This window comes from Orcinus orca, chromosome 2 (genome assembly GCF_937001465.1).
Source record: "Orcinus orca chromosome 2, mOrcOrc1.1, whole genome shotgun sequence".
Lineage (NCBI taxonomy): Eukaryota > Metazoa > Chordata > Mammalia > Artiodactyla > Delphinidae > Orcinus > Orcinus orca.
The window spans coordinates 8,225,361-8,245,800 of NC_064560.1; the positions used below are offsets into that span (position 1 = coordinate 8,225,361).

The following is a 20,440-nucleotide window of genomic DNA, read 5'->3' on the forward strand; positions in this document are numbered from 1 at the left end:
CTGGGCGTCAGGGAAAAGGACTCACCCACTTCTGGGGGAGTCCCGGGCAAGCTTCCTGACACCGAGATTGAAGGCCCAAGGCCATACATAGTCAGCGACCTGCGAGAAGGTGCAGCTCTGTCTGGCAGTGACCAGCGTGGCCTCCTCTGCTTTGCAGTAGCCACAAGCGCTTCCCCAGCACGGGGAGCTGCGCTGAAGCGGGAGGGGGAGGCAGCTCCCTGCAGACCAGCCCCATCCGCAGCCTCCCGCCCTGGAACTCGCAGTGCAGCATGCCGTCCACACCCGACCTCCGAGTCCGGAGTCCCCACTACGTGCATTCCACGAGGTGAGTCCACCCATCTCCCTCCCTAGACCACACCTGCCTTTGTAGAATTTTGGCATTGTTGGACCCACGCTGGCCCAGATAAGCCGAGAGCTGGAGTCAGGACTGAACCAGCGAGGTAGGTTCTTCTTTAAGCGAAGCAGAATCAAGAACTGAGCTGGCAGCCGGAAGCCCGTGGGAGCCAAGAGACACATTATATCCCACTGTCCACGCCCAGTGGGTACCGGGAGTCGGACGGATAATCCCCTGGAGACAGTGGGCATGGAAGGAGCTTTCCTAAGCCGCAGAAGTGGAGGCCGGAACGGCTCCCCAGGTTAGCAGGGAAGAGCACCAGGGCCAGAACAACCTCGCCCTGGTGGGGTGATCTTTACTGGACAGTCCTCATGTATCCTGGACTTCCTTTAACGCCCCAAGGTGTAAATTCATTCAAGAGCAAAAGGAACAGGCAAACGTGAGGCTTCGGTGAATCACACCTTCCTCTCCTAAACAGAGGCAAAACCAAAGCCATCACTCCATGTTCTCTAAAACTTTAAAGTCCGTAGGGACTGCAGCTCAAAGGACAGATGGTGTGATCTTCTGTAAGTGGTGAACCATTTATGTAGGGTACGACTGAGCTCTCCAGGCAAGAGTCTCTTGTCCATTCATTCTCTCATTCACTCATTCATGCAACAGATATTTATCAAGTGCCTATATGTACCAGGTACTATTCTTGGGCATAGAGCCGTGGACAAAACAGACCATGCCGTGCCCTCATCAGACTGACGTTTTAGTAGGAAGAGAGTCACAGTAAAGAAATAAGTCAGTGGTGATAAGAACTGAGAAGGAAAATGAACAGGGCAAGTGAGTGAAGGGAGAGACCATTTAAAGGAGAGCATCGGCGAAGGCTTATCTAATAGGGTGACATTTGAGCAGAGACCCGGATGGAGGGGGGTAGCAAGCTCTAAGGATATTCAGGGAACAGCAGGGTCAAGGCCCCAGACACAGGCCTGCACTCAGCATGTTCCAGGAGGCCGGTGTGGCCAGAACAAAGTGATGGAGCGGGGTGGGACCAGAGAGGAAACTGAGGCCCGAGTCAAGGAGGGCCACACAGTGGGGACTTCGCAGTCTACCCTGAGTGACAGCCCTGGGAATCGCCTCTTCCTGTACTTGGGCAACCCAGCCACGGTGAATTTCTGTGGAGTCCTTGTACTCTGCCCGCTGCCATACTGATGGACATTTATCGTGTGGCTCCAGTGAGCAGAATGGATTGTAAACAAAGGAGTGGAGTGGTAAGTATTTGCATCCGTCATTTTTAAGGGTTCCGTGTGCCACCAACCTTCCGTTTTAGACAAGTGTTCATGGGGAAATGGAAATCTGTCCAGTACTCATAACAGTACTGGGTGGAACCATGATTGCTTCTGCCGGGCTGTTTCTTGACCTACAAAAATGGGCATTTCATCTGGCTTAACATAATACCAGAACGGGGATGATCTTGGTTCGCTGTGTCTATAGAACCTCTTTCCACCTTTAAAAGAAAAAAAAAAACACCTGGCTATTGGCATACTTTTTTCAGAAGCCCTTACGTGGGCACTTTGTCCCCATCGCCCATTCGGAATCGCAAATCACGGCGGAGGCCCGGCTCTCCTCCGGGGATCAGCATCCGCTCCCGGCTGGTCTTCACCTGGGAGGGATGGGAAGCACCTGGATCCCCAGGGTCCCCGCCCTTAGACTCGCTCTCCTAGATGCGCGTTTGCGGGAGGCTCTGGGCCTTGCGGCCTCGCGCTCTTTCCGAGTCCGACGATCGGAGCATCGCAGAGCCGCCAGTCCCTCCCCCAGGCGCCCCCAGACCCAGCGCGCCGTGGTCTCCCCGCAGGTCGGTGGACCTCAGCCCCACGCGGCTGCACAGCCTCGCCCTGCACTTTCGGCACCGGAGCTCCAGCTTGGAGTCCCAGGGCAAGCTCCTGGGCTCGGAGAACGACACGGGGAGCCCCGACTTCTACACGCCACGGACTCGCAGCAGCAACGGCTCGGACCCCATGGACGACTGCTCGTCGTGCACCAGCCACTCGAGCTCGGAGCACTACTACCCGGCGCAGATGAACGCCAACTACTCCACGCTGGCCGAGGACTCGCCGTCCAAGGCGCGCGCGCGGCAGCGGCAGCGGCAACGGGCGGCGGGCGCGCTGGGCGCGGCGAACTCGGGCAGCATGCCCAACCTGGCGGCGCGCGGCGGCGGCCACGGCCACGGCGTCTACCTGCACAGCCAGAGCCAGCCCAGCTCGCAGTACCGCATCAAGGAGTACCCGATGTACGTGGAGGGCGGCGCCACGCCCGTGGTGGTGCGCAGCCTGGAGAGCGACCAGGAGGGCCACTACAGCGTCAAGGCGCAGTTCAAGACCTCCAACTCGTACACGGCCGGCGGCCTGTTCCGGGAGAGCTGGCGCGGCGGCGACGAGGGCGACGCGGGCCGCCTGACGCCGTCGCGCTCGCAGATCCTGCGGACTCCGTCGCTGGGCCGCGACGGCGGCGCCCACGACAAGGGCGCGGGCCGCGCCGCCGTCTCGGACGAGCTGCGCCAGTGGTACCAGCGCTCGAGCGCCTCGCACAAGGAGCACAGCCGCCTGTCGCACGCCAGCTCCGCCTCCTCGGACGGCGGCTCCCAGTACAGCGCCTCCTCCCAGAGCACCTTCGTGGCGCACAGCAGGGTCACCAGGATGCCCCAGATGTGCAAGGCCACGTCAGGTGAGGAGGGGCGGACGGCTCGGCGCGCACCTGGTCGGTATGGAGGTGAACTGGTGGGGATTGAAGGTTTTCTTAGAGCAGGCAGGAAGAAGAGATGGTTAATTCTAGAAACCTAGCTGTCAGGTGTGTGAGACCTTCCTTCCCCTCCTTCCTCCCCCCTCCCACTCGAGCCTAGGTTTTGCCGCGTGAGGAAGACCTGGGAAGGGGCGGGGCAGCGCATCCTAAGCCCCGCCCCAGCCCAGCGGACCGCGCGCACAGCCGTCTCCCATATCAGCTTCCTGAGTAGGGGTGCAGACCATCCCCGCAGCCACTTGTCCTTGTAAGGACGGAGATCCAAGCAGTGGGTGAAGTCCGTGTCTTTCAGGGTTTATCCAGTCAAAGGTGCGCCTTTACCCTGGTGAAGGGGGCGACAGTAGTAGGTGAGAGGCAGCAGTGGGTTAGAGACCTGAGCGGTACCCTTGCAGGGGAGAGGAACACTTGAAGCCCTGAGATTTGGCCAGTGTCTCCCCCAGGTGGCGCAGACCGGCTACAGAATGAAGTGGCGAGCTCTGCCTGTGACTTCCCCTGGTGACTTCCCGGAAAACTCGAGACTGCTCCTCGAGATCTCGTTTCACTGATGTTATGTTCTGACCAAAGTAATGTTCGTAAAGTGCTTCTGATGCCCCGTTGTTACATCTTAAAGTTTTCATCAGAGGAAGGGTTACCGCATATCCTTGTACTCAGGGCGTCAAGCAGTACCGAATCAAGTGAAACATGGAAGAAACCGTTCTCTCCCTTAAGTTAATCCCCTTCCCACTCCGTCTCCAGGAAAGAATAACGATGATTAAAAAAAAAAAAAGTGTCCAGCAGTCTCCACGTCCCTGCGGGGTTTTCGGCTCCAGCAGACGCTAACTCATTTATATATCTTAGCACCCACAAAGAGGGGAGATTGTGCGCTGAGGAGACTTGATCGGAGCGCCCTTCTAGTTGGTAGATGGGATGCTGCCCGATCATGAATCGGCCTGATAAAAGCCAATTAAAAAGAGACTGCATCACACTGACTGTAGGAAAGTAAGTGGGAGAGGATTTTGAGACATAATGAAAAATGATTTTTAAAGTATCAGGATAAAATGAGAGCAGCAAATGGAAGGAAGTCCAAGTCAGGATTTGACTTGCGACTGGAAAGAAGGTTAAGGGCGGGCAGAAATCCAGGGAAGAGAGAGTGATCTTATAGACAGAAAATGGGGCGGGGGGGCGGGTTCCTCTTTGGGGGACTGAAGGAGATTCTTGGGGCCTGGGGAGAACAGGGCGAAAAGGAAGGACCGGCCGGCTGCCCGGGTGTGCCAGCTCACGGGGCTTCTGCAACTTCTCCCCAGACTTCCAGTGACTCGTTTATTATGTCATTGCCAAATGTCAAGTTGCAGAGACAGGAATAAATATGGTTCACGCAAGCGTGAGAGAACCGTGGACTTCAAGGTCCGAGAACCTTCTCCAGATTCCTCTGTCATCTGTAAAATCAGCCCAGTGAATTATGCCATCAACTTCCTAGGAGGATTTTGAGAATAATGAATGTATTATGTATATCGTTTAAAGACCATGGTCCCCTGTAACCCTATTAGGAGAAGCTGAGGTTGGACAGGTCAGGAGTATTTATGTTCTGTTGAAACTGTAGCACTTGTCTAGTAGATCTGCTTTACCTTAAGAGATTCGGTAAATCTTTTGGAACGTATTTTAGACTAAGCATCCTAATGAAAAAGATTGCATTCCCAAGGAAGCAGAGGGATGCATTTAAGTAGGATCTACTTCCTCCTGAGTTTTCCCAACTAAACAAATCCTGCCCACATCAATAAGCTCCACGTGGTCGGGTTTGGATGAGCTTTGAAAAGCCCTGCCCCATTTGAAGGGTCCTGACATGGTAAATTACAAGCCTAAAACGGCAGAGACCACAAGCTCAGAGAACCTTTCTGGAGGTTCTCTGTTCGTAATAAAGAACAGTTTTAACATTGGGGCCGTATCTGGAAACGCCCTGTGCAGAGAAACAGGTCCTCCCTGTGCTAGGCCAGCCCAGGCCCCCCTCCGAGGACAGTGGGGACTGTCGCCATCCCTGTGGCCACTTCCCAGTGGCAAAGCGGGGACCTAGGACCCCAAGCGAGCTTGACTCAGAATGGAGCTGCACAGCTGGGGGGAGAAAACGTCATTGGCCAAACGTGGGGAGAGGAGAGGGGTGGACGTTTTCCCACGGGACCCTGCCACGGGGCCACAGGCAGCATCTCTGGAAAGAAGCTCCTTTACTGCCCCGTGTCTGACCTGTGTCTTCCGCGCCACCTACACGCAGCTGCCTTACCTCAAAGCCAGAGAAGCTCAACGCCGTCCAGTGAAGTTGGAGCGACGCCCCCCGGCAGCCCTCACCACATCCTAACCTGGCGGACCGGGTGAGTTCCCCCTTCAGACCTCCGACCCTCCCTTCCTGGTTAGCAGTGATCCTCCGCGTTCTTCGTCAGTTAGAGCATAGCAGGTGTAAGATCCTAGTGACAGGGTTTATCGGCAGGAGAGTGAGGTACTGGGAAACCGGGAACGATGTACAGTGCTGGGAACTTCTTCCTCTCCGGAGAAGCCCCAGGCACTGCTGTTACCTTCCACCCCCTCCTTTCCGGCGCCGTCCCTTTATTCGGGTGAATTCTCTCTACTCTCCTTCAAAGTTGGTGATGGTCCTGAAAATGTGGAGGGAGCCCAGTGTGCTTCTGTGGCCAGAATTCCAGACAGCACTGGACTTGGGTTGCAATCACCCCAGGCCAGCCAAGGAGAGATTCAGGAACCCACCCACACCCACCCCCGGCCTGAGCCCCAGCCTGCTGCTCGGCATGCTTGGCAGTGTGTCCACTGTCTTGGTGTCAGGATGCTTCTTAAGGAAGAAAAAGCAGAAGGCTCAGATTCTGTCTCAGTCCCGGCCAAGCCCTTGTTCAGAACCATCGGGTACCTTGAGACCCTGAAGAGGTGGCCCACGGTAAATGAGGAAACCAAAACTCGGCTCCTTTTTCAGCTTTAAATGTAGGCAGAGAACACCACATAGCACAGTAAACCTCATGGGCACTTAGGATGTTTTCATGTACAGAAGAGTCCGGCAGATAAACGCGACCTGCCTCCTGCTCCCCTCACCATCCCTGCCTCTTCCATTGCTCCTAAGACGTGGACTTTAAGTGGATGTTCCATTCTATCATTATCCATTGGCTAAAGGAATAAGAGGTCCCTTTATCCAGCTTTATTCAGCTTCTCGTTTGCTGGGGCATCCGTGGGGATGTCTGGGAAACTCTGACAGCTGTGAGTTACACCAGAGGGAAACTACAGGACCCGAACCGGCTCCTCCTTTCAGGCTCTGTTCTCGGCAGACACGTTTTGTTGCTGCAGATTTATCTCTAGCGATTTTAAACCAGGCTTTAATTCAGCCTTAGTATTTGACAAAAGGGGAGCTCGCATTTATTGAGTGATTGCTGTGTACTCAAAGGCTGGAAGCTTCTGCTAACATATCTGAGCTCATATAATCCTCACTGCAATCCTCACTGCAATCCTGCCCAGATTTTTTTAGTTTTATAGATGAGGCTCAGAGAAAAATCAGTGTCTTCCCAATGTCGCACAGCTGGACGGTGCTGGAATTTCAGCCCTGCACTCCGTGGGCCCACCCCGAAGCCTCGTCTTTTGCCACCAAGCCAGTGGTTCTTAAAATGTGGTACCCCAGACCAGCAGCATAAGCGTCACCTGGGGTCCTATTACAAATGCACTTGTCGGGCCCATCCGTGACCCACTGAATCAGAAACTCGGGGTGGCGCCCGGCGGTCTGTGTGTTAGCGCCCTCCAGGGGATGCTGAGGCACTTAGGTTTGATGACCCATCACCGACCCACAGCACGCTGCCCCTTACGCTCTTGAATTAACAAACCCTGCGGTCCCAACTGCCAGCGTTCTCTGTCCACTCCCACTGCCTGGTCTGTTGGGCAGCAGGTACCCCTGTCCTTATTACACACCCTTCTAACACTGCCTTACGTACCATCCACACCCCAGCTCTAGCTCGTGTGGTCAGGTAGCTGCTGCAGGGCTTAGGGCCCAAGAGTTTCAAGAAGATAGATAGATTCATAGAAAGAATGACAGGTCTTCTGTCTATGGTACCTCCACTGGCTAACCCATGTCACCCCGGATAAGGACCTTCCGATTTCAGGCTGTCTTTCTGGCTCCTCCAAATTTTCTGGATCACACCCAGTCTCACCTGATCTCAGTACATGACTGTTACTTGACGGACAGCAGGCTTTGGAACTTATGAGCACCCCTCACCTGCCTTTGCCCTGGAGTGGATCTGGGAACATGCCCATGTTTGATCACACACAGCTAGTGAGGATTCGAGACCAATTTGAAACAAAAAGGAATTCTGGTCCTTAAACTCTTTTATCAGATTGAGTTGAATTATCATTAACGAACAATACCTGTTCTCTGTGATGTGATAATAAGAAATGGGTCAAAAGTGCCAAAGCCTGGCTGCCTTCCTAACAAAACTAAAGAGGTCTGTGACGCCCGCGAGGGGGCTGAAGGCTGTGCACGGCCTGTGTTATGTGTCACTAGCGCTTGGGTGCAGTCAGCTGGGCTTTCCAGTGCATTAATAAGCTACTCATCGTGTCTGTGTCAGCTCCTCTCTTTAACCTGACCTCTCTTCTCTTCCTTCTGCTTTCCTTTGTTCAGAGAAGCAACAGAAAACTCGCCCATTATGGATGGGTCTGAGTCTCCAACTCACCAAAGTACTGATGAATAGAGGTATCGTAAGGGCATGTTTCGTTCTTACAGCCTTCCCCCTTCACTGTTCATGAGTCTGTGGTCTCAGATGTGCTGCATCTGTGTTGCCTTTGGCCGTATGTATCATAATTTCCAGAAGGAAACATCTGAGTGGTGTGGAAGCCGTTATTTTCATGTCTTATTTCTAGATACATGTGGAAGTCGATGTTTAGATGTATGTTTTTACATCAGGTGTGTGTGTGTTAGATATCCCCACTGCTACTGCCCAGAAAAGACCACAGAGTATGTTTTAGCCTTTCCCAGGCTCTTCGTACATGCAGATACTGGTAGAAGCTTTTACGGGTGCTTTCAGTACTCAACGTTGGTTGAAAAGAACAGCAGCATGCAGTTTGTATCTCAAGGCGCCAAGGGCAGACTGAGCTCATCCAGAACCACCTGGTCACCCACGATGTCATCCCAGTGTTCTTGAGTGACGGCTGTGCACTCTCCCAAGTGCCGTAGGGCCCTGCTTTCCAAACTGTGATCCACCGACGAGCGGCATCCTCCTCATCACCCAGGAGCCTGTTAGGAGGTAGACTCCTGGACATACTGAATTCGAATCTGCATTTTAACAGGGTCCCTGGGTGAATCAAATGCACGCTGGAATTTGCAAAGCCCTGCTACAGCGGGCATAAAAACACGAACACCTGGTCTGGTTCCTGTCCTCAGGGGGAGACAAGGTATTGAAATTAAGAGCATTTCAAGGGTTAACTAAAAAAGATACCATTCAGAAGTGGCTAAAAAAAAAAGTGGTAAGTTTATTCAATCAAAAAATGATTCTTGCAGCACTTATGTATTAAATACCCTGAGACTTTAAACAAAATGCTAAAAGGTTTCCAAAGGGAGAGGGATCCCTTCCAAGGCCTGGGGTGCGAGGAGGGGGTCTCGAAGGGTGGAGGCCAGTTCAAGGGCGAAAGCAGCACAGATGCAGAAACAAGCAGGGGTGTCTGGGGAACAGCAGAGTGTCATTTTGCTGTAGAGAAAGAGGGAGACTTCAGCCTGAAAAGTAGGGTAGGACAAGATCCTGACCCAAAGGGGGGAGACGTGGAACAATTTTTACTGCAAGTGCCCTGAGCTGGCAGATGGGGGATTCGGAAAACAGGGGCTGAGCCTTTGAGAGGAAGATGGTGTTAAAAGAATTCGACTGAGTATATTTGAAAGAGCCTACTGGCTTTATTTCAGTGATTCATGAATCAGGCAGATAGAAAGGAGCTGTACAAAACGGAAGACATGCAGGCAGAAAGGAGCGGGAACGAGGAAGTTACACCAGCTGAAAAAGCGGGTTGGTTGTAGCCCAGTCGCTCTCCGTTAGGGGACGGCAGGGGTCTGTTGGGCAGACGTGCTGATCCGGCGAGTCCCGATTTGACTGGTTAAAGATTCCTTTCTGGGGGAGCTGAAACTATAAAGTTAAGTCTCGGTTTGGTGATATGGAACCTAGCCTAAGCGACTTCATTTTGGGTCTGCTGTCTTGTTTTTAACAATTACCCCCTTTCATCAGACTCTGAGCCTAATTAAGAGAAGTGATCCAAGTTTAAGGCATTAGCGCTACTCCCAGCTATGGCTTTGGAGTTCTTACCGGGTTTTTTTTGCTGAATCTGTGTGGTCTTCACAGGTCACGGCACTGGGTTCATGGTCTTTCAGTCGGTCATTCTCTTCGTTCCTTTTCGGATGTTCTGTTCTGAGGGAGATCATTTGCTTGGTAGCTAGCGGCTGCAAAGTTGCATTTAAAGCTTTTGCGAGAATACAGCACACTACGGCGACTGCTGTAGTATTATAGGCAGAATAATCCCCAAAGAAAGATCCTGTGGGCTGGTTTGTTGGCCTGAGAAAGTGACTGGTTTGTTCAGTAGTCTCACGTGGCTGAGTCTCACCTTCCCCAGCAGTGTTGATCCAGGTGCAGCAGGCGGTGCTGGGCACAGCACAGGCATCTCCTTGTTCAGCTGAAGGATAATCAACCAGAGGCTTCTCTTGTTTTCAAGAACAACTCTGGCCAGAGAGTCTAGGGATTTTCATTGGGCAGCTGTTGCTTTACCAGCAGATTCTGGAACCTTCAAGAGGTAAGGAGAGATTCCTGGTCGTGGCCTCATTTGTATCAGCTCCTGGCCGGCGGAGTAGGGCTGCACCAAAGGAAGCAGATTTTGAACCACTGAATGCTTCCCGGTAATTCCCGTTTCCATCTGTGGCTCGGGCCCCAAAAGGTGACAGCCGTGGAGGCCAGTACACCTGAAGGGTCTGTAGACAGCACAGGTGGTTTTATTCTCTTTCCCTTGCCTCGCGTCCCTTTCTTTGTACAGAGCCTGGTTGCAGGGTTCCCCGGGGTGTTAACCAGAGACAAGGAAGTAGATCCCCAGGGTTAGGGAGTGGGACACAACAGAAAGGTGGGCTGGCTGTTTGGTCCAGAGAAACGGAGGCATTGGAAATCAGGGAGCAGTCTGTGATGGACCGAACAGTGTAATCACTGGCATCTTGATAATTCAGAGTCTTTGAGGTTAGATTTAGCCCGCTTTGCAACGGCCTTAGATATGTGAACAGTGGCTTATCTTTCCAAGCCAGAGCAAAGCAAAAAAGATGGACAGCAAGAATCATAAAAGCCTTCACAGCGTGAGAATTAGGAAAAGGATGGTCAGAGAGGGAAGGCAGAATGGAAAGGCAGACACGCTCTTGCTCTGACATGTTGGGAGGAAGCAGTCCGTCTGTCTCGATGGTGCCTAGTCGGTTTGATTGGTTTGAGGGCTGCAGCTTTTTTGCACGGGACCGGAAGGCAGGTGGAGCCTTCATCAGGTGTGAAATACGTACCCAAGGTTTGGCCCCTTGTGATGTGGCAGCCATGTGGTGGTCAAGAGTTCTTGGTAGGTTCCTTGCCATGAATCTCACTTTTGCAAAAGCGTCACAGTAAAACAATAACTGTCAGTGACAAAAGAACTTAAAAATGCCCAGTGCTAAAGATCTGATGAGAGTTCATTATAATGGAATTGACAAGGAAATTTGGTTATTTCTGTGATTGACAGACAATATTTTAAGATAACCAGAATTATGACTGATAACATTATACCAAGACATATCAGATTTTTAGGAATTTCACACAATTTCTAGAACACTTAATTATATTAATAATTAAGTGTTATTAACATACAAATAACCCAAGAAGATTTATCATCACTTAGTTGGCAACGCTTCCCATGTAACTGAACAATGAACCTAAGCAGTGTAACATCTCTCAGAAGGTAAGAGACAAATCCTCTGACATCTGATTTAGAACATGGGGGCACAAATGTACTACGGTTTACAAGGCATTTGTCAGACGGGGCAAGGAGAGTTATGATCGGAGAAAGGTAAAAATAAGGCACTGGGAAACCGGGCTGCAAAAGTTTAACACTGTAGCTGACATCGAAGGGACTTCAGCTGTTGCTTAAGGTGGCACCAAGGATGACAGAAGAAAAATCAGGTTACAGGAAGGACCGGGGAGTCTCCAACCTTACAGACAGATCGGAGTTTTAAATGACAAATACAGCGTCTGAAAGGTTACCTCCCTTGGCAATTGTCTGGAAGACACGGGCAACCCGGAGAGAAAACAGATAAGTGGAGGAGTCTGGTTAACTTCCCTTATCATGATTTCCACAGTAAAGAGAACAGTGGCGGAAATCAAGTTAAGTTACACAGGCCTGGCCCGTTGTCTTGGGATAGCTGTCCATCTATGTCCGAGGTCGTCTGCTTCTGGTGCCGGGAGATCTTAAGTGTGAGATCACCTGTGGCTTTGCTGGTTCATTCTGGTCCTGTTACTCCTTTCAGGTGGGCCGGATGCCTTCAAATTTAGCTGTGCAGGAACTGGCGAGCAGTACCAGAAAAGATCCTTTCCAAGGAGGGAAGCAGGAGTCCTTTAGTTGGGGTCTTTTCCAGCGGCTGTATTCTCCAGGAAGTAGGTCATGAGGGGTGTCAGTGTCAGGCTGTAATACGCTTTTTAACCTGTAGGAGGAATAGAGAATAGATGACTAGCCATTTTTTTAACAGGTCCTGTTGGGCAATTTGAGGGTCACAGTATGGAGACTGAAGCAGATGCATGGGTCTGCCAGGTACTGTTTCCTCGGGAGTGAGCTTAGGTTTTTCAAAAGGCAAGGACCTTAGATGCAAAAAGACCAGTGACAGCACCTTGGTCAAAGTCTCAGGAAATTTTCCTAATTGGGTTTTAATGATGTCATTAGTCTTTTCTCCGAGTCCTGAATGCAGCCTGTATAGCCTAAGAAGGACTCTCCAGGGTTCTCGGATCACCTGGCCAGTAAAATGAGTTCCTCAGTCACTATGCAGAAATGATGGGGGTGCCCCATATAGGGATGACGTTTTGAAGTAATTTCTTTGCTACAAAAGAGGCAGTTGCTTATCAACAGGAAAAAGCTTCTACCCAGTGAGAAATTTGTTCATGTGTTCTTAACAATTCTGTTTAAATTAGTCATGAAAATTTCTCGAGGCATTAAACAGCTAGCCAACATCTTAAGTTCTCTTCCTTGGTGACAAATTTTGTAACAGAGATTAACGTGAACTTATTTGACTAATAAACCCAGGTAGAATAAAAGTTGTACATATGCACTATATTTAACATACCTACTTTAATTAAACCAACAAACTTAAGTTAGCTTTTGTTTACTAAACATTTTTCCTAGATCATGCGAACTTGAAAAACATTTGGGTTAAGTTTCTGTATTTCAGAGTTTTAGAATACTTAATTTGATAATCGCTTATTTTGCTTTAAGCCAATTAAATATGCTCTTTTGCAAACTAATTTTGGCAATACCAGAGGTAGAAAAACATTACAAACATACAATGTACATAGATAAACATACAGACAGATGCAGAGATCGTAAAGCTTTTGTTTTAAAATTTTACCTATGAGACAGGTACAATAATGCAAAACTTACTAGTTTATAGAAGAACACTTTTATCCAAATCCTGTTTCTGGAAGTTGGAGTAAGGTAGGGTTACCTGCTCAGATGGCTAACGCTTTTCATTACTATTTGTGGAGAAGACACTTACTTAAGGTTTTTCATTCACCTAAGCTCCAAATAGCCTTCCCCATCTTTTTTTCCTTCTGATGAGAATTACCTGCCTGAAGTTTGTGTTTCTAAGAGCCGGCCTAGGTAAGAATTCTCGGAGGAGACCAGGTGGAACATTCACAACTCAAAGGCACAGGAAGAAAAATGGAACTTCGTCCAGGAAGGACTTTCCTTTCTTAAATCCAGGTATTTTACAATGTCTGCAAGCCTGTTGAGATGAAGAAGGGATGTCTGGGGATTGACAGAAAGGACAGGTGAGCTTTGAACTGCCTCTAGAGCTGCATCTCTGTGCTTGTAAAGACTAGGTCTGTAAGACAAGGACAGTCGGGGAATTGGGTTGCAACGTGAATGACATCGTAGCCCATCCAACTACATTATCTTCTATTTGCTTCTTTAGATCAGAGAGAAGATCTTCAACTAAGATGGAATTCAAGAGATTCCGACGCTCTAGATTTAGAGCTTTGTCTTTGGAATGTTTTTCTTTCCCTCTGGGTACATAGCTTCATTTTGACTTAGGGGACAAAGCCTTTAAAAAGTTCCTAACGGGCTCTGTATATCAGCGTCCAGCAGTTTGGCCAACTTCTGACCATAGAGCTACTTAAACAATCCTTTTAAATATCTTGTCAGGGGGACAAACAGTAAATATTCCTGGCCCTATTGAAAGACCCCATGGATGCAAGAGGCATTCCCAATGAGGGTGCAAAGGACACCACTCTCCCAAGCTCCAGAGCCACTCCCAAAGATGACCAAAAGAAGGAAAGACTTAGTTCCCCTGAGGGCTGGCACTAAGCCACCAATGTAAGGTGCAACTTACACTTCTGTTATATCTGCCCAACCTGACGGTCGCCGAGCCAAGTTCTCAGGACACAAAATGAGACAAACAAGAAGGCAACAGCTGTCCCTGGGAGAGAAAAGATCAACCAATGGGTCTGGATTTGGAAAGGAAGGGACATGAACGTTTTACCTTTCTCTCAACTGGGCACTGCAAACAGAGATTCAGGAGAGCTGACTCTGGTCAGAATTCTCACCCCTTCCAGCTTCTGCCAGATTTACCAGGATCCCATCTGCAGGCTCTGGAACAACTGGGGTTTAGAGAGTATAGCTCCACTAATCTACCAGAATTTGGCAAGGTTTTCCATTAATTTTAGTTTCCCCTTGGCTGTTGAAGGGAATAACTGGTAGCAGTTACAGGAGAATCCATGGAGTCCCATCAACCCTGGGAGAGCCCAAATGGGGGTCCTTCTTTGAGGGCAGATAGGGGGTGTTCGTAAGGCCACCAACTTGATGACCTTGTTTACAGTCACGCAGTCTCTTCAAAGTGGGGAGACAGTGCAGACGGAGGAGAGTATAATGAGGCAAGGTGGAGAGAGGGGAGAGTAGGAGTTAACATCAGTCTTACAGTCTCATTTTGGGCATCTCTTGTATCTTTGTTTTATTATCCTTTTGCAATGAATCTTTCAGTGACGCTATTTGGGAAGTTTGAAGCCTTCTGGAGGCTTCCTCACGCCAATTAAAATAGGTATCCCATTCCACCTGTTTGATTTGGGAGCCCTTGCTTTCAGGTGCACTTCTGAAGTGAACAATCTTGGCTAACTGGAACATTCCTCATGGTGACCATTGCCATTTTAGTTTGTCTTCAGTAAGATTGGTCCTTGTGTATGCAGACAGACCAAAAAAATTTTTAACACAGAAGTGCTGTGGGTGGTTCCTAAGGCCGGGGTGGGGGGCACCCTTAAAGCATTTAGATGAGTGGGATCCCATTTGCGGAGTTTTTCCTAGAATGAAGAAAATATTCTCTATAGCCTAAGGCGTGAGCTTAGGGCTGGGACTTGGGTTTTGTTTGACAGTTTACCTTTCACAGGATACTTCTTTGTCCTGGTGGACAGCTTTGCCCGTGACCAGGGGTCTCATTACATGGACTTTTCCTGCAGGTGGCCAGTGACCTGTTGTGACCCTTGCTTGGCTGTGACCACCCTATCCTTACCCGGGAGCCTTGGGCTTTGGAGACAGTTGTCTCTCGTTAGGTGTTTGACCCATGCCCTCCAATTTTTGTTTTAGTTTTGCTCTCAGGAAAACTACACGTTTGAATGTGAACCAAGTGCATTCTAATTCAGAAACCAAAAGGGTACTCACCAGAAGGACAATGTGTCCTTGCCCAAGTCCTGAATCAAGTCGGACAGACCAACCACAAGGAGGGAGCCTGAAATCAGAAGTCGCCTTCGGATCCCATGGCTGCCACCCCTGTCCAAAAAACAAGTTCAAGTTTAAAGATCTTGTTGGCTTCATTCATCAAGTTGCAACCCAGTTCCTTATGGAATTAGAAACTGTCCTTGTCTTACAAACCTAGTCCTTACAAGAACAGAAATGCAGCTCTAGAAGCAATTCAAAGCCTACCTATCCTTTTTCTTATCAATCCCCAAACATCCCTTCTTCACCTCAAAAGGCTTGCAGACATTGTAAAAGACTGGATTTAGGAAAGTAAAGTCCTTCTTGGAGGAACTCCCATTCTTTTCCTGTGCTTTTTGAGTTGTGAATATTCCACCTGGTCTCCTCCAGGAACTCTTACCTAGGCCAGCTCTTAGAAACGCAAACTTCAGGGAGATAATTCTTACCAGAAGGAAAAAAGAAAAGCAAGGCTCTTTGGAGCTTAGGTGAATGAAAAACCTTAAGTGTCTTCTCCACACTGAGCACGTAACCTTCATTGAGTCCAGCTTCCAGAAACAGGATTTGGATTCTACTGTTCTTTTACAAACTAGCGGGTTTTGCATGGTCGCACCAGCCTCGTGGCTGCGGGCAGCACGGAGCTTGCGTGCTCTCTCCATCTCTGCCTCTACTTCCTGTTCCTGGCGGTCACATCCTCGGGAGGAAGTGGACAGCCCTGTAGTGTGAAAGCTGCTTGGCCTTGCTCGGGCATTTGCCCATCTCTGACCAGTGACGGGTTAGAGGACTCTAACTGGCCCCGCCCTGGGCCACTTGGCCACCCTCAGTGAGGGTAGGGCAGACACCCTGGTGGAAACCACCACCAGGACGACGCAGAGTTAGGGAGGGACTGTCCCCCAATGAACAGCGTATGTCCACCGTGGGGTCCAACCACCTTTTGCCACGAAAAGACTCTCAATCCCTCAGGCACGATGGCACAGGTCAGTTTTATCAGGGTGGAGAGAGAGTTTGCAGGGTGGGTAGGACGGAATCAGCTACTTACCACCGGAAGACAGTGACAGACGGGCAGGGCCAGTTCCGGAATTAGGGCCTCGATGTTACTTTGCTTCTGAAGCCACCTTTAAGTGTATTAACCCCAGTATATATTTCAGGGGTTCCAGGCACAGGACTCTCTTTAAAGGCCATGGTATGCTCACAGAGGCCTTGGGTTTTCCAGCGTTGATGGGTTTTTTAAAAGCCAGATGAGAAACCTTCACGAAATCCAGAATGCCTTCATCCACTTGTTCCTAGAGAAATCAGCGAATCAAACAGAAAAATGGCGATGATGGCTTATTCTCAGTCATAAACTGGTTCACGAGGTTGTCCTGAAGACGCTCTTGAAACCTGCTTTCCTTTGAGTCTCTTCCTGCCACCCGTCCCCAGCCATAACCGTAGCACAGGGCATGGGGAGATCAGCGGCAGGGGAGGAAATCATCTTCTGACATTTATGGAAAGTCCTGATGCTGTTTCCAGATAGGTATTTCTACCCCCAAAACGGCGTGTGCTCTGGGGAGGCCAAACTTGAAAACCCAGCTTGAACAAACCCACACCTACTAACTCAGAGGCACAGACCCGTGTCCCTCACAGGAATGCTATTCCAAAAACCGAAGGCTGTGGTTAAAGGCCTACAGGTTTCATCCCTTTAGGAATCAGCACCAATGAACACTCAGAAGTTACTAGGAGTAGAAGCTCAAAACAAAGGAAGAGCACAGGTGGTAATCCAGGCCTCTCTGCAGCTGTTCCTGCACAGGGCCCCGAGGTCAGCCATGCCCATGTCGGGCTGCGTGCGGCCCGCAGGGCAGGGAGAGGAAGGTAGGACCCCATCTCCTCAGGCCGCATGGCTGATTAACCAGCGTCTGGGCACCTCCTGGGCAAATTCCAGCCCATTCCTAGATTCAGTGAGATAAAGTGTGATCTTTAGCCCTCAAAGAGCTAGTTTAGGATCAGTGGGGAGGGGCCGTTTTCCCTAATAATGATGCCTAGTAACGATCATGGGCATCAGCATATCCATGTGATTGCTTCTTGATATGCAAAGACCACAGCTGACCCTTGAACAACACAGATTGGAGCTGCACAGGTCCACTTATACTCAGGTTTTTCCCAACAAATACAGTCGGCTGGCCCTCCGATCCACTGATGAGGAACCCACCGATACGAAGGGCCAACTGTACTGCACCAGTTTGTATCAGGGACTTGCTCATCCTCGGACTTTGGTATCCAGGGGGGGCTCTTGGACCCAATTCCCTGCAGATACCAAGGGACGACTGTGCCCAACCTGCGTCGTGACGCACAGCTGCAAGTCTGTTTTTTACAAAGTCTTTTCTATACACTTTTCTATATACTTTCAATACTTTTTTTGATAATCACACAACAATACATGTTATTTCAAATAAACAGCACTAAGACTCCATTCAAAATATCACCTCAGTTTCCCTACAGGGAAACCTGCCATTTCGCATGTGCTTCCAGGACAGAATAAAAATCTGGTGGACGCTGGTTACACCTGGGATCTCAGGGAGGACAAAGCAAGCAAGTGTTCTGAGAAAACAAAGAATCCTGAGGCCTCCAGCCGGAGGGGTTCTGGGCCTTGGCCGCATGGGAGAGTCATGTGGGGGGATCTGAAAGCTCCGGACACTCAAGCACAGCCCAGACCAATTAAACCTGCATCTCCACGGTGGGTGTTTTGGGGGTTCCCGGGTGAGTCCCACATGCAGCCGAGCCCGAGGACCACTGCATTAAGTGTTAGCTCCGTTTCCCTCCACACACGTACAAGGCTTAGGTCCCCTGGGTGTGAATGTTCTCCAGTCTGCGCGAGCCTGCTGTGCGCTCAGCACTGCCGCAGGCCTGGTTCCTTATGAACGGGGAAGACGAGTGATCATTATCGGCCCCTATGGACACGTACTTCTGAACGCAGACTGCCAAGTGACGTTCCCCCCTAACTGTCTCCTCTCGCCCTTGGACTCCCTGCAGGAGCTACAATGATAGCTGTTTCCTGGATCCCTCCCTCTATCCAGAACTAGCTGATGTCCAGTGGTACGGGCAAGAAAAAGCCAAGCCCGGGACCCTCGTGTGAGCCAGCCGGCCTCAATCTGGCCGCCTCAACGCCATTCTGAGATCACCTCACTGCCTCTCATTTGCCTTACCCAGACGCAGTGTCACCTGCACCAGCTTCGGCCCTCAGCACTTTTCTTCTCCTGTCTCCGCGTCCCCCTCACCCTCCAAAAACCTGACTGGGGAGACATTCTGGAAGGTTCCGGTCCCACTGTGTGTCCCCTGGCTCCCTTGCCCAGAGAGCCAGGCACCAATCCTCAATGGCACCTTGGTGGCTCCCCCCTGCCGTGACAGCCCCCTGGCCAGGAACCATCAGGGAAGCTGGCTGGCCTGGACTCCTGTGGACTAGTGGCATTGGTGGAAACCAGGAGAGGGGACTTAAGTACAGGGTGATCCAGAAAGACTGTGAAAGCTGGGGCCCACCTGGAGGCCCACCAAGCACTCGGTGAAGACCATGCCCCGTGGGAGTATTCAGCGGACAGCTGAAATACTTCCTGGGAGGAGTGACTGTTGCGGGAGCAGGAAGAACAGAAACAGAAGCTGGACACGTCAGAGATGCATCCACGGATCACAGTCAGTTATGCTGCCAAAGATTTTAAAAAATTAAAAACTAAAAACACACAAAAAATTAAGAGGGGCCAAGAGGAAGACGTTCTTTCTGCAATGAAATCTCTTTTAAATCCTCAACTGCTACTGCATCCCACACGTGAAAGTCAACCATCTGTAACGTGTGCCCCTCACCCCTCTCCCTTAACATTCCACCTCCCTCTCCATCGAGAGCCTGAAAACTAACCCAATGTGATGGTCACGTCGGGGGACCCCTGGCTGGCATTGCTGACTTGGATCTCCATGAGTCTGGACCCCAAGGAGAACAGACCCACGGGGAGTAGCGGAGTGTCCGCTTAGCCCCAGCCTGCATGGGGGGTTCAGCCCAAGACACAAAGCTGCTTTCCTTTGGGGATTTGTAGGAAACGTAAGGTGATGGTTGCCAAAAGTGGTTCTCTCTCATTAAAACAACCAGTAAAAGTGTATCCTGTTTTTTTCTCACAAGGTGTTTCATTTGATCTTTTATGGGAAGCCAAGGGAAAAAGCACATTGCGATCCATTCAAGTGTTTAACTGTCGTAGCCCATTTTCTGTTTGTTAGCACTTGTGTGACAAAGAGTTCAGATCCAATGGCACCCGGTTACCAACGTGTCACTTCTTGCAAGAACCCAACTATGCCCTTAGGTAGGAAGACTGTACTCACATGTCTACTAGCTAGCTGGCAGGCAGAGCAGGGTTGAAAAAATGTATCAGCTCCCAGGGGGCCCATATGCCTACGACATCAGCTACCTTGATGTGTCCCGATGGTCTGCAGGGACCAAAAAAGGAAGAGAGAAGAAAGGTGTGTGGGAGCTGCACGTTTACATGTGTTTTGAGCTATGCTTAACACACAACTGGAAAGCCATCAATCTTCAAAGGCCTCAAAAATACTTTTATAATACTAACAAGTGCACACTCGTAGTTGGGTTATTTCAAATGGCACAAACACGGTCTCCACAGAGGTGGGATGCTGTGCTTATTGGCGCAAGTGGCGGGGCGGGGGGGGGGGAATTTCTTTTCTCACTTGTAATGACTTCCTACTGGAAAGGCAGTGGACAGCCAGAGACAGGAGCTGGGGTGGGGTAGATTTGTGGGCAAGCAGAGTTGAAGTTAGCTTTAGCGTAACAAGAAAAAGCTTTGTTTTTTATGTATATGTAATCCAAGAATAAACAATAGACTCTACCAGACCCGGAGGGTAAGAATGGACACTTACCATTGGTTAAAATGAAATATCAGTAAATACCCACAGTGCTCCCCCTGCTGCAGCTTGAAGAGCACTGTGGGGTTCCTCTGGGGGCTCACAGCAGGCTGGGGCCAGGCTGGACGGTTCAGGGCCGGGGTTCCCTGGCTCTGTGCACGGCTGGGTTGGTGATATCAGCTTGCGGAAGGGATTAATATTCACAGATCGCTTTAGGGGTAAACCCTGCAGGGTAAATAAAATTGGTTATGATGATATTAAATGATTCTGGGGATTGACACGGGGAGGGGTGTTGCTCTTATTTTGATGGTCAGAGCTACAAACAGCAGGTTTTTCTTTCCCCATTCGGAAACATTCCATATTGGGCCAGATTCTTTCTCCCAAAAGAAGATGCATGAATAATCAAACTGAACTCTGTCCCAGAGGAAAAGTCAAAAGGGAAATAGATGAGGTGACAAGGTTACATACTGCGGATGATACAACAGGGATAGTAGTTTGAAATCAAGTCGGAAGTCAGTCGGATAAATT

General features: G+C 50.0%; 1 protein-coding gene and 1 long non-coding RNA gene across 9 annotated transcripts in view; one reads left to right on the forward strand and one right to left on the reverse strand.

The window, feature by feature from the left end:
* Positions 1-19,400, forward strand: part of FRMD4A (FERM domain containing 4A) — a 638,605-nt gene extending 619,205 nt beyond the window's left edge. For 6 of the 8 annotated variants that reach the window (XM_033403426.2, XM_033403427.2, XM_049705590.1 and 3 more), the window contains 4 exons: positions 158-325; positions 2,175-3,043; positions 5,358-5,454; positions 18,050-19,400. In XM_033403426.2, the coding sequence (XP_033259317.1) occupies positions 158-325; positions 2,175-3,043; positions 5,358-5,454; positions 18,050-18,152 (1,237 nt within the window). In that variant the 3' untranslated portion in view covers positions 18,153-19,400. Of the gene's footprint in view, positions 1-157; positions 326-2,174; positions 3,044-5,357; positions 5,455-7,745; positions 7,818-18,049 lie in introns of all 8 variants that reach the window. The other 2 variants (XM_049705588.1, XM_049705591.1) reach the window with 1 other exon arrangement.
* LOC105748453 (uncharacterized) lies at positions 8,574-18,053 on the reverse strand. Its single transcript, XR_007475387.1, has 3 exons — positions 16,083-18,053; positions 15,014-15,121; positions 8,574-11,798 (listed from the first exon to the last, which is right to left on the reverse strand). It is a non-coding gene; the product is annotated as an uncharacterized LOC105748453 (long non-coding RNA).
* Positions 19,401-20,440: the final 1,040 nt, after the last annotated feature.